We start from the raw sequence: 12,013 nt of genomic DNA, 5'->3' as shown, positions 1-12,013 counted from the left end.
CAATAAATATTCAACAAACTACTAGCAATTCAGACAGGAAAGCAATGAGACTGGTAGAAAAGACTATTTAAGAGTGTCAAACAAGAGTTCAACATATCAAGAGCTCAGAGGCGACGAGCGTAGACGGAGTTATAGAGGCCGACTAGACCAGGCAGACTGCGCAACTCAACGCGGGCCCCAGTGTAAACTTGATCAAGGACTGGGGGCTGTAAACCACTCTTTGCATTCAAGAGTGGGCGAACACTCTTCATATACTCTCTGAATACATTGCGGAAGGCACGCCCAATGCGCTGAAGATTGGGCTGTGGATGCCATCCACCGAGGGGTATGATGCTCGTTGCCGGTGTAATTTGGTCGAAGTTCTGGGGTTGAGCAGCAAGCAGAGGAGCGACCAAAGGAGCCGATGCCGGGAGAGGGTTAGGCGGGGCAGTTAAAGCTGCATGGAGAGCTGCAAAGAAGGTATGGAGAAACGGAGCAGTCTGCTGTGAGACTGGGGTGGGGATTGCTGGAGCAGCGGGATTCGGCGCTACCATGGTGAAGAGCATACGAGACCATTCGCCTGCGATAAAAAGACCGTCAGCACGAAGGAGACGAGCGCATTCGGCTAGCACAGCGGGATAGTTGGTGACCTGTCATCTTTCGTTAAAAAAGGGAAAATGTGAGTATCAGCAATGAAGGGCTGACCGCCATCGAAATTGAACGAGCATGGACGAGGTCAAACGTGCCCGCAGCCCATGGCGAAACAGTATTGACATCATGGATCGAGAAGTCCACGTTGGGAAGAGGATAACGAGTGGCGATAGGAACTGTTGAATTCCACGATTAGAAGGTTCTCTCGACGAGTCAGCATTCATACCGATATCAATACCACGAAAAGCAACATGGGGAAAGTCGCGAGCCATGTCCATGACCCACCGACCAGTTCCGGTACAGATATCCAGCGCATAGCGTTGTCGAGCTGGATTTTGCGCCAGAACATTAGGAACTGGGCAATTTACAGGGTAGTTACCCCCCAAAAACTCGAAAAGGATGCGATGCTGAACATTCATCCTCTGAAAATGATGAAAAAATGGTAAGTTGAGACGGAAAGAATGCATACTTCTTGCTCGGGGGTGTCTGCAGGCAACGGATACGCTGCCGTCGGATGGGAATGGAAGAGGCGACCGTCGCGTTCGGTGAAAAAATCTGGAAACTCGTGGCTTCCGATTTCTTCCATATCGGGCTCTCCTGCGGCGGCATCAGAGAACCCACCCGAGCTGACTGACGAGTTGTCGTCATCATCACTTTCGGAGGTGTTGTTGTTGTCGGTGTTCGACATAAGGGTGGTGGTAGCGGCTTCAAGTTTTGACGAGTCCCATGGTAGTACTGACCTTTCGCTTTATACCAGTAGTTGCGCATCGCAGTAGCCAGCAGGGGGTACAACCAGAAGAACTGGGGGCGCTTCAAGAGCAATCGGGAGCAGCCGGCGCCAAAAGCCTCAGTTACGATCGACAAGCACCCACGATAACGACATGAGGCCCATGACGCTTGAGGAAGCTTGCCTATTTCATACACAGTTTCCCAGGGTACGAAGGAGGTTGTATTCCAGGTTGAGAAGATGCTCCTTTCATAAAACTGATACATCTCGAAGATTGAGTCGAGGTTGTGGGTCCGTTGTACATGTGGCTGTGATGTGACACACGAGTCCGCACGAGTCACTATGTGACCCTCTCGTCACGAACAACCTCGACGATATGCAAACGATGGACATCGACGCGTTTTTTCGCGAGCAAGACGAACATATGAACATCCCGGTCAACAGTGACGAGCTTCTGACTCGCTTCAAACCCAAAGGGTAGGCCCTTTAGCCCTGATAACGCGCGGCCATTCACTAATCTTGCCAAGTCCTATGGAGCGACCACATGTGGCATTCGCCTTGCCCACACACAACGACACCGTCGATCCACCGGCGGTTTTGAAGGGTGGTTCTTCAAATGATGAAGTCGAGCCAATAAGGCCAGCCTTCTTCGGACTCACGTTTTGCCCTCACCAATCCAAAAGCAGCATGCCACACTCAGAACGGAGCCCCCGACTCGCTTCAAACCCAGTCAATGTCTTTGCGATGCGCGGAGTCATTGTGGAAGAGACCAAGTGCGACCAACTTCATTAATTCGACCTGGAAGCGAGCCTAACCAACGAATGGACTAGACAACCCATACCTCGGACGACACTCACACGACTCTCGGCTCATCTACCTAATCCCCAAAGCCCTTGTGCTCCAGCGTCTCCCACATCTATTGACCACGACACCCTAAAGCGGAAACAGTCGCCGACCAAGCCAGAGAAACCGGCACCAAAGAAGCGCATTATCGATCCACGGGCCGAGCGGGATTCACCAGAGGGGTCAGTCCTCATGCCATACATACAGCATGCTCTATTAACGATGGACAGCGTGCCTGCTGCGAAACCGTCCTCGAAACAGCTCAAATCCCTAACCAAAGTTCTACCGCCACTCGTATTGAATCTGCCAATAGCACCAATTCCTCCCGCTGCCGATATTTCTTCATCTCCCATTGAAGATGCTAATTTCTCGGTCTTGATCAACAAATTCGAGCCTCAAGAAACCTCAACCCAACCACAGAGAGAAGTTGCACGACAACCCACCGAGTACGAGTTGATGATGATGAGGGTCAAACAACGGCAGCAAGAAAATGCGAACAAGAAACGGCACAAACATAAAGCCGTTGCGAGACAGGCGATCGATCCAGGAACCGCTGGCCCGAGCACGAAGCCAGATGACGATATCATATCGATTTCTTCTTCTCGTCCAGCCTCTCCAGAAATCAATCCGGCACGAAAGCCCAGCAAGCCAAAGAAGGCAACAAACGCGAAGCTGACGGCCAGGGCCAAGCCCAAACCAATCCCTCTCAACCAAACGGTAGCCAAAAAGAAACAAGAAGCTACTCTGAGACCGAGGGAATACGCGGAGATGTTGCTGGAGCGACAAGCTCAAGACCCAGACGATCCCCTCGTCCGGCAGACGAATCATCAATTAGAAGGATGTACTGTCATATACATTGGACCTGAAATGGAGAACATCGCAGCATCTCCCCTCACCAGAGGTCGTTGGAAAAAAGTCCGTCTTCATACCTTCACAGCTCGAGCATCGTTCAAATGGATCACAGCTCATACAATACGGTGCCACTCTATCACCGGTATTTAATCCTGAAACCGTGACCCATATCGTATGCGATGCCGCTGAACCCACTGTCCGGAGATGGCTCAATGTCAAGAAACTCTCCCAAGTCCCAAGCCACATTCCAATAGTTGGCTGGACATGGGCACTCCGAGGTGGTCAGCCCTTTGAACATGCTATTTTCCCCAATCATATGCCTGAGATTGAGGGTTTTGCGCCAAGAAAGGGAAAAGAGAAGGACCTCGCGCAGTTGGTTCGTTGCAGCCGTCTCGCAACCCACTAAGATAACTTCAGGCAACGAAAGAGATCGACTCCAGTCGACTCGGAGGACGAAGAGTCAGATTCTGAACGGAGGCGGCACGAAAGACCTTCCAAGAAGCGCCGTGTATCGTCTCCTGAACAAGACAAACCCCGAGTCCAGATGTTGAATACCTCATTGGATCCTCTTGCAGAGTTTCATGATATCGTGTTAGCAGACCTTCGGGCGGTAAGTGTGCAATTGGATTGGTCCAGAAGCCTCTTCATTAATGTTTGCGTAGGAGGGATTGGCCTCTGACTCGGAAGGCGAAGATTCGAACTCAGCTGTAGGCCATCTTACGCGCAACCATGCCAGATAGTTTTTCCTAAACTCCTTGTCGTCGCAGACTACCCCTGCGAATGCTGTCTCATCCACTGGCAATCCGAACCAGTACATCATGGACAAGGTGCGACATATTTGTTTTCCCGTTCCACCATATGAAGCCACGTTTTCCAGCTCCAAGAACTCATGGAGCTACACGAAGCGAAAGGTGCCGATGGAGACCAATGGCGCGTCATGACGTACAAGAAAGGTATTGTTCTTCATGTTATAGATGGACAATATTCAATGTTGGCAGTTTTGAGGGCGCTTAAAAACGTCCATAGACCCATCAAGACATACGAAGACGCAATGAAAGTCCCTTATGTGGCCGAGAAGACTGCCAAGAAGGCGAGTTTGTCTCGTTCTTATCTTTGGCGAAGTAATGCTGAAGACCCAGGGCAGATCATGGAAATTGTCAATACTGGTGATCTCCAAAGAATCAAATATGAGAATACTCCGGAGTTACGTACTCGGAAGGTATTCCAAGGCGTTTATGGTGTTGGTTAGTGCACCACCGAAGACACAGTCGCACGTTTCCTAACTCACTACAGGACCTATGATTGCGCAGAAGTTCTATAACGCTGGTTGTCGGACGTTGTTGGATTTGGTGGAAGGCAAGGGTGGTATCGTATTGACAGAAGCCCAAAAAGTGGGCATACAATTTTACGACGGTGGGTGTTTCCTTCATGACATGGACGATGTTGACACCGAGCATAGACATCAACTCGCGGATGCCTCGTGAAGAGGCTCAAGCGCTCTTCGACCTTATCAAACCTGTTGGTGAGCGGAAACATATGCCTGTTGTTTGGCGCCATTTGTTGAGTGACTCAAAGCTCTCAAAATCGACCCTAAACTCGAAGTTCACATTATGGGGAGTTTCCGACGGTGCATCCTTATTGCCATCGTTCCCAGTTCTCCTCTGACTTCCCGCTCAGCGGCAAAGCGACCTGCGGCGACATTGATATAATGATTACCCGGGATCCAGCGGATGGGAAGGATCACAGAGGAATTCTTCACCACCTTTTGAAGGCGTTACATAAGAAGGGCATTATCACCGAAGATTTAGCTTTGCCTGAGAACCCATTTGACGAGGAAGCCATATATCGTGGTCTTTGTCGCCTTCCCGACCGGCCGGACTCGAAACGCCGAAGGATCGACTTCCTCACCATCCCATGGAAGTGCCGTGGGGCAGCATTGTTATATTACACGGGAGATGACATTGTGAGTGAAGCAGTTGATGTTGACGCTTCTTGACGTTTCGGCCAGTTCAACCGGAAAATGCGCTACAAGGCAAACAAGATGGGATACTCGTTGAACCAGAAGGGGCTTTATGCTGGTGTAGTGCGCAATCCGAGTAAATGGAGTGAGAAGACTAACACCGGTGAGTCTACACTTCCTCGCTGGTGTCATCGTGCTGATTGGATATTCAGGCAACGTTATTGCCTGCGAAACCGAGGAAGAAATCTTTGCTAAACTTGAGATACCTTTTCTGCCACCATGTGATAGGATGGGTAAGGATGTCTCCGTTTACCCAGGCGGGAGTTGAGTGAGTGACAATGGATGCTCAGCACTGTGGACTTGTAAATCTTTTATGTAAACTAAATTTGTAGCCACTGCCGATTGTTTTGTGTCTGTTGCTGATTGTTGTCGGGTGATCATTTGGATGATGGTTGGAAATTTAGACTTCATCAACTATGCGAGCTCTCGTTGGGGATGTCCGTCCGACGGCGCCGTCCCTCTGAATTTTTGTCCAACCAATTGCGGGCAGCAAGCTGCGTCGTAGATGCGTCGTTCATCGTGTCGATCAGATCATCGCGCAAATCTTAAATTCCCTCTTCGGGAAAGTCGCATCAGTCGCTGACACAACCTGACACCAGCCACTCATGAGCGGCTTCAAAATTACCTTTCGTTTACATAGCACGTCTGGGCGCCGTGTGAACCAGTGGCGGGCCACCACGGGCAGCGGGAATGTAGACTTGGTGGGGCGGAAGGTATGACAATTTGACCCTCGCAGCAGCCATCACTTGTGAATACTTGGCAACTCTTCAACTTGTGGTTAAGGGATGTTTCGTCCCTCGGGTGGAGCGACGACTATATAAGCCGCCGCTTCCCAGGCCTGGACGTCCACCTGCCTTTTCATTAGGCTCGCCCACCACACTCCCTTCCTCGGAACACACCAAACTATAATATTTTGCTATGCCGACCCACTCCTCTCTTTCCAAAGTCATCCTCTCGTCGCTGAGCGCGATGAAATGGTCGGCGACGCCGTTTGATGCCGGCTTCGACATTAACGCTGTGGCCGCGACCGCAAAAGCGCTCCCTTCCCATTCATGGGAGTATGGTACTGCGACCCAAGCTCTGCTCGAGCTATATTCCCCCCTGCACTCCGTCTTTGGACCGGCCCCTTTTCCCGTGCGCGAAGTTGACCCAGCGCTCGTCCCTTCACTCGACTACGCGCGGCAGAAGATTGTCATCGGCACTGGTGCGAATGGACTTAGCAACGGCAAGTTTTTTTTATTGTTCAATATTATTTTCTCACTGATACCATATAGGCGACGGTGCCGTCGGCGATCCCGCGAGTCTGGGTGTCAGTGCTGTCCTGCTGGGCAAAACCAACAAGACTTTTGCAGACGCGGCGGCGAGCGAGATCGAATATATGGTCAACCAAGCTCCGCGCTGGGTAAACGGCGCCATCTCCCAACGGACGGACGTGCCTGAGCTCTGGTGTGTTGTCCTATTCGTGCCTTTATCTGTCTTATTGTCCACTTTAGGGCGGACTTCATGTACATGGCCCCGCCGTTCATTGCCTACTTCGGAGCTGACACCAACAACGAATCACTCGTCGAAACCGCCTATCGCCAATGCGGTTTCCAGCGCGAAGTTCTGCTTTTCCAGAGCGACTCCAAGACTCCGTCTCCCGCAGGCTCTTCTGCCACCAACGGTTTATGGCAACACATTATCGGACCCCAGAGCGCCGACCACGGACTCTGGAGCACGGGAAATGCTTGGGCTGCTGCGGGGATGACCCGTGTTCTCGCAACCGTCATCAAAGCCCCAGTCGCAAAAGGCAAAGCTTGGCAAACCGGCGCCATCTCCGACCTCACCAGCTGGGTGAAAGAAATTCTCGACGGCGCGATGGCCTCTCCCGCCGATAACGGGCTCCTGCGCAACTACCTCAACGACACGACGACTGCCCATGGATTCGGCGAGATCAGCGGATCAAGCCTGCTTGCTGCCGTGGCCTACCGGATGGCCGTGCTTGCCCCTGCCACCATAGGGAGCAAGTATGTTGCCTGGGCGGACGACATCCGCGTCCTGCTCGGCGGAAAGGACGCTGCTGGCCTCCCGCACATCACCACCAACGGGACCGTTACACCCGCTGTCAACCCTCTGGGCTGGCACGACACCAAGCCGTTCACTGCTGGAAGCCCCGAGGGCAACAACTTTGTTGTTCTCCTCTACGCTGCGTGGCGCGATTGCATCTATGCTGGTGTTTGCAAGAAGCCAGAGTAGGGTGGTAGGGGAATTAAGACACATTCGTATATACATACTCTCTTTAGGTAGTTGAACTTAAGTTATCGGGAATGTTGTTGTCTTGACTTGTCCTAGTCGTCCAATCCAATATGCCGCAAACCAGCGCAATCAAGAACTTGTCCCATCTGCCTTAGGGTGCACGGATAGCTTTACCCTGCCCGCAAGTACAGGTCGTACCGACTTCTGGTCGCCAACCCGCTGAAAATGGGAGAAATGAGCGAGTTGTCGAGATTTGATGTTGTGTTGTCTATCCGGTGTCACGTTGTGACACCGGAAAAAAATCTTTTCTTCTCCTCACATCAAGACCCGACTTGTTCTCCAGCGACTTGCCGACATCTCATTGTCTACTCTGTCTTAACATACCCTCCAATACAAACTCTTCCTTCCTTCGAGCTCCTCCCCCAACGCCAACTTCACCCCTGCTATTCGCTCCGCACACGGCCCCTCCCACCGAGTGCAGAGCTGCTAATTCAGGGGAATATGCTGCTCAAGAGCGGCGACATTTATTTCGGTGGCGGCCGTGAGGAGAGGGCCGTTTCGCCTTACGAGGTGTCGTAGATATCAATGTGTCCCTACTTCGTTAATAACGAAGTAGGGACACATATTCTGTACCCTAGTAGACCATAATCGGAATCCCCGTTCCCGTGCGTCTTCGGCCGGCGCCGTGCCCCATGTCTGAGCTTCGACACAAGCAAATGCGATTGGAGGTGAGCAGTGTAGTGGATGCTCGATTTGTTGATTGTTCAACCTGACCCCACCTCAGGCTGTTGAGTCGTAAGCAGGAATGGCGGCCAAGCTTGGAGCCCGAGCTACTGGGCTGTATCTTGCTCATGCGTGAAATCCAAACTTGAGTGCACATAACCGGCGGGCCCGACTTTGCGAATTTTCAGAAGGGTCTGTAAAAGGGAACAACCGGGCGCTTCAAGTTTGTCTCCCACTGCCGCCCAGTACTAAGCACATGCTCACACGCTCTGTTTCGCCAGCTGTACTACTATTATTCACAAGCCCGTGCATAATCCAAACTTGATTCACTGGACTGCCACGAATGTTTGTAAGGGTCTGTCTGTAAAAGAGACAACCATGCTTCTGAATCGAGTTTTCCCACTGTCTTATAGTATACGTACGCTCTGTCTCGACAGCTGTACTCTTCGCAATCCAATCCCACCCCGTTTCACTCTATGCCCTCGTTTTCTGGGCAATCCGCTTCTATCGGCTTAAGCCTTCCCGCTCGCCGCCTTCCAAACGATCGCGTGGTCGCGCCAAGGCTGATCTGCGACTACTGAGCACGACGGAACGCACAACAACATCTGAATCTGACCGGGTCAAAGTCTGCTGTTGCTTCCCAAGTTCTCTTCCAACCGGCAGCAGGAAGGAACAACACAATACCGCCGACAAGTCCTTCGAGAGCAACTGCGGGGATGCTAAAGCAGTCAAAATTCTCAGTCACAGCAAAGCAGAGATGATGATCAGCAATAAAATTCGTGTCTCGGTAGAGTACTTGCAAACTACTGGTATGGATCCAAGCTCTACACCCTAAACTATTTGGTGAGGCAATGGAAAGAAAAAATTATACAGCGGGCTCCGTGCTCTCCTTGTCCTCGACGACCTTCTCCTCGCCACCCTCGTGCACCTTGCCCTTCTCTGCGGCCCAGGTGGTATGCGGCTTCCAGTTGCTCGACGTCCGTGGTGTTGTCTCCACAAGCATCTGGTCAACTTGCTCAAGCGACAACCCCTTGGTCTCAGAGACGAAGAAGTAGGCGAACGTGACCGAGAGGGCAGCGGTGGAGCCCCAGATGAAGAACACCTTGGGGCCGAGGTTGGCCTCGTCGGTGGACACAAAGTAGGGAGTAATGACACCGATGATGCAGTTCCAGAACCAGTTGGACGCGGTCGACATGCCGACACCACGTGACCGGATGGGGAGCGGGAACATCTCACCGACGACGACCCAGGCAGCGGGACCCCAGGTGGTGGCGAAGGAAGCGATGTTGAGACAGATGAAGGCAATTTCCGCACGGACTGCGGGGGGATTGCCGCCGGGGGTCTGAGCGTGGGGGGCGGCGGTACCGATGATGGCAACAATGTATTGGCAGACGACCATCAAAGAGCCACCGATGAGCAGAATGCGGCGACGACCGTACTTCTCGATGATGTAGAAGGAAATTGGGGTGGTCAGCACGTTGACGAGGGTGGTGACGAGCGAGATCAGGAAGGGGTTGCTGATCGTGCCGAGTGTTTGGAAGAAGGAGGTACCCTGAACAAAGCCGCGTTAGAAGCAGTAAACAAGGTCGAACGAGTCAACTCACGAAGTAGAAGATGAAGTTAATACCAGTGAATTGCTGAGCGCACTGGAGACCAGTTCCAACGATGGTGCGACGAAGGTTGGAGCTACCATCAGAGATGGGGCCTTGGAAGCAAGCGAGCCACGAGCCAACGTAGCTGGTCGTGGGGATATGGTCGCGCTCGTATTCCAAGTTGGCGAGAATTTCAGCCAGCTCATCCTGGACGTAGTCCGAGTCACGTGGTTGGTCGCGGACACGCGCAAGGCAGTCGGTGGCCTTCTCGATGTCGCCCTTGCGAGCCCAGAAACGGGGGGACTCTGGCAAGAAGAGCAGACCAACACCGAGAATGATGGCCCACAGGAACTGGACACCGATGGGAATGCGGTAGGAGCCAGTGTCGAGACGGTCTTGAGTGGCGTAGACGACACAGTTAGCAAGCAGGATACCAATGGTGATGCAGAATTGGTAGCCAGAGACCAAGGCACCACGGACCTGACACGGAGATTAGATGACTGACGTGATTGACATGAAAAAGGCAACACACCTTTTTGGGGGCGATTTCCGACATGTACAGAATGATAATGGCGGAGATGAAGCCAACACCGGCACCAGCAATGAGACGACCGATGACGAAGGCGGCAAGGGCGTCCTTGGGGGCGATTTCGAGAATGCAGCCTACGGAGAAGACGATGCAGCCAATGACAATAGTGAGACGACGGCCGATAACGTCAGCGATATCACCCTAGTTGAAGTTCAACGAAAAATTTAAAGCAAGGGATAAAACGCACGGCAACGAGGGCACCAAAGAAAGTTCCGGCCGAAAGGATGGAAGTCATGAGCGACTTCTCCCATGCTATACGGTGTTAGTCAATGCGCGAGGCCGAGGCCGTGGGCGTACCAGGAAGAGCGAAGTCAGCTAAAAAAAAAAAGTGTGTGAGTATGAAGTTGATTGCGATGAGAAAAACCATACGCGGAAGGTGAGCAGCTCGAGGGTCGGCGGGGTATGGCTTGTGGGTGTACATCTGGATGAAGTAGGGCATTCCCAAGACACCACCCATCCAGCCAGTGTCATAACCGAAGAAGATACCACCGAAAGCGGCGAAGACACACATAAAGTATGTCTTCACCGTGACCGGGGCTTCGATCCGACTCGTGTCGGTCGTTCCTAGCACAACTGCACCTCCTGGCATGATGGGCAACTAATGCGAGAGGAGGGTGAGCGGGGAAGTGTGTGGGTGGGACACGAAAGAAAAGGTGAGCCTGGCACTGACTATTTAACGGTTGTGACCTTGGGAAGGTCATTTGACCTTCGAAAATCTCGTAACCTGATGCGGCCGAGTGATGCGCATTTGGCGTGTTCCTCGCCATGCTTCCCGCTTGTTTGACGTACGAAACTTCCGACTTCGCCAAGTCTTTGAGGGCGCGGGAGAGAGAACACAATCCAAAATAAACTGCCGATGGACGAAAGTACGGAGGACTATCCATCTTTCCAGAGTTTCCCCGCATCCTTTGTTCGAGGCAGAGATGGCTCCATACCCCAGTTTTGGGGGCCCGCTGACGTTGGCACAATGATCAAATTGGAAAATGATGATGCACGAGACCTTGCGGGGTTTGACGACTAGACGGTTGATGGGATATGTGCGATGTAATAATTTTTTCCCTGCTCCATTGCCCTTTGAGCGCTTGGAAGTGATCGATGGGTGAAAACAACCCGAAGCTTCGAAGCCACAACAGACACCCGCGCGGCAAGGCCATTCTAGCCTTTGAATGCGTGGGTTTGCTGCCGGAAACAACCATATGCACCGACCAGACATGTGAACCGGCACCGATTGGCGACTGATGGCAGTGCGTTTCGCCTCTTTTCCCGAGTCACAGGTCGTTTTTGCAGCATGTAAACCGATCCATCCGGTCGGAGAGGACGTGGAGACTGAAGAGTGTGAAAAAAGGAGCGTGTGTTTGAGGTGCCTGAGAGAAGGAAAAAAAACGACTGCCAAGCCATTCTCAACCCTGACAAAGCCAAGATCGCCGGGACACGGTCATGTGCTTCTCACATAGTACCTGGGACGCGAGCCGCTCCCACACACTTCCCGAAGTCCGATTCCCAGATTGCTTCTAGAATCCCAAGCTTCCTAAACGCCGCACGAAGTACTCACCTGTGAGCAGAGCTCGGTCCCGTCCGCCAATATGCGATGGCCTTCCAGAATAACCATCGTCCTCTAATAGTCTCTTCGTGGGAGCCTTGAGAATGGGGGTAAACTGCTGTAAACCGATTAACTTACCCCAATCAGCAAGCCACGATCCGGCGGTGAGGGGACCTCACGGGATACTCATCTGACCCGTTGACGGACTCTCCACCCATACCAAGTCAGACTTGGGGAACACGATTTCACTCAGTAATCAGCT

The 12,013-nt window shown here is 52.3% G+C and overlaps 4 protein-coding genes across 4 annotated transcripts; 2 read left to right on the top strand and 2 right to left on the bottom strand.

Annotated features, from left to right (window-relative positions):
- Positions 1 to 104: 104 nt before the first annotated feature.
- On the bottom strand, positions 105 to 1,318 carry MIND_00971700 (Methyltransf-25 domain-containing protein; the record flags this gene model as incomplete). The annotated part of the gene is made up of 4 exons (XM_037366329.1): positions 105 to 629; positions 685 to 806; positions 857 to 1,052; positions 1,100 to 1,318. The coding sequence occupies 4 exons, from the start codon at positions 1,316 to 1,318 to the stop codon at positions 105 to 107; spliced, it is 1,062 nt and encodes a 353-aa protein (XP_037217741.1).
- A 400-nt stretch (positions 1,319 to 1,718) lies between these two features.
- Positions 1,719 to 5,340, top strand: MIND_00971600 (DNA polymerase lambda; the record flags this gene model as incomplete). Its single annotated transcript, XM_037366328.1, has 16 exons — positions 1,719 to 1,834; positions 1,885 to 2,130; positions 2,188 to 2,382; positions 2,431 to 3,115; positions 3,165 to 3,424; positions 3,470 to 3,662; positions 3,715 to 3,759; positions 3,820 to 3,879; positions 3,930 to 4,005; positions 4,051 to 4,296; positions 4,346 to 4,465; positions 4,512 to 4,574; positions 4,628 to 4,679; positions 4,730 to 5,015; positions 5,061 to 5,175; positions 5,225 to 5,340. Exons 1-16 carry the CDS (start codon positions 1,734 to 1,736, stop codon positions 5,338 to 5,340), a joined length of 2,859 nt encoding a protein of 952 aa, XP_037217740.1. The 5' UTR covers positions 1,719 to 1,733.
- Positions 5,341 to 5,990: 650 nt separating this feature from the next.
- On the top strand, positions 5,991 to 7,307 carry MIND_00971500 (uncharacterized protein; the record flags this gene model as incomplete). The annotated part of the gene is made up of 3 exons (XM_037366327.1): positions 5,991 to 6,297; positions 6,347 to 6,518; positions 6,566 to 7,307. The coding sequence occupies 3 exons, from the start codon at positions 5,991 to 5,993 to the stop codon at positions 7,305 to 7,307; spliced, it is 1,221 nt and encodes a 406-aa protein (XP_037217739.1).
- A 1,192-nt stretch (positions 7,308 to 8,499) lies between these two features.
- On the bottom strand, positions 8,500 to 10,800 carry MIND_00971400 (General substrate transporter; the record flags this gene model as incomplete). Its single annotated transcript, XM_037366326.1, has 9 exons — positions 8,500 to 8,598; positions 8,647 to 8,749; positions 8,827 to 8,861; positions 8,902 to 9,582; positions 9,635 to 10,102; positions 10,155 to 10,352; positions 10,399 to 10,463; positions 10,509 to 10,526; positions 10,581 to 10,800. The coding sequence occupies 9 exons, from the start codon at positions 10,798 to 10,800 to the stop codon at positions 8,500 to 8,502; spliced, it is 1,887 nt and encodes a 628-aa protein (XP_037217738.1).
- Positions 10,801 to 12,013: the final 1,213 nt, after the last annotated feature.

This window comes from Mycena indigotica, assembly GCF_014461135.1.
Source record: "Mycena indigotica strain 171206Taipei chromosome Unknown Mind.scaff0008, whole genome shotgun sequence".
In the NCBI taxonomy this organism is placed as follows: Eukaryota; Fungi; Basidiomycota; class Agaricomycetes; order Agaricales; family Mycenaceae; genus Mycena; species Mycena indigotica.
This window is presented reverse-complemented; position numbering and strand designations above follow the sequence as displayed.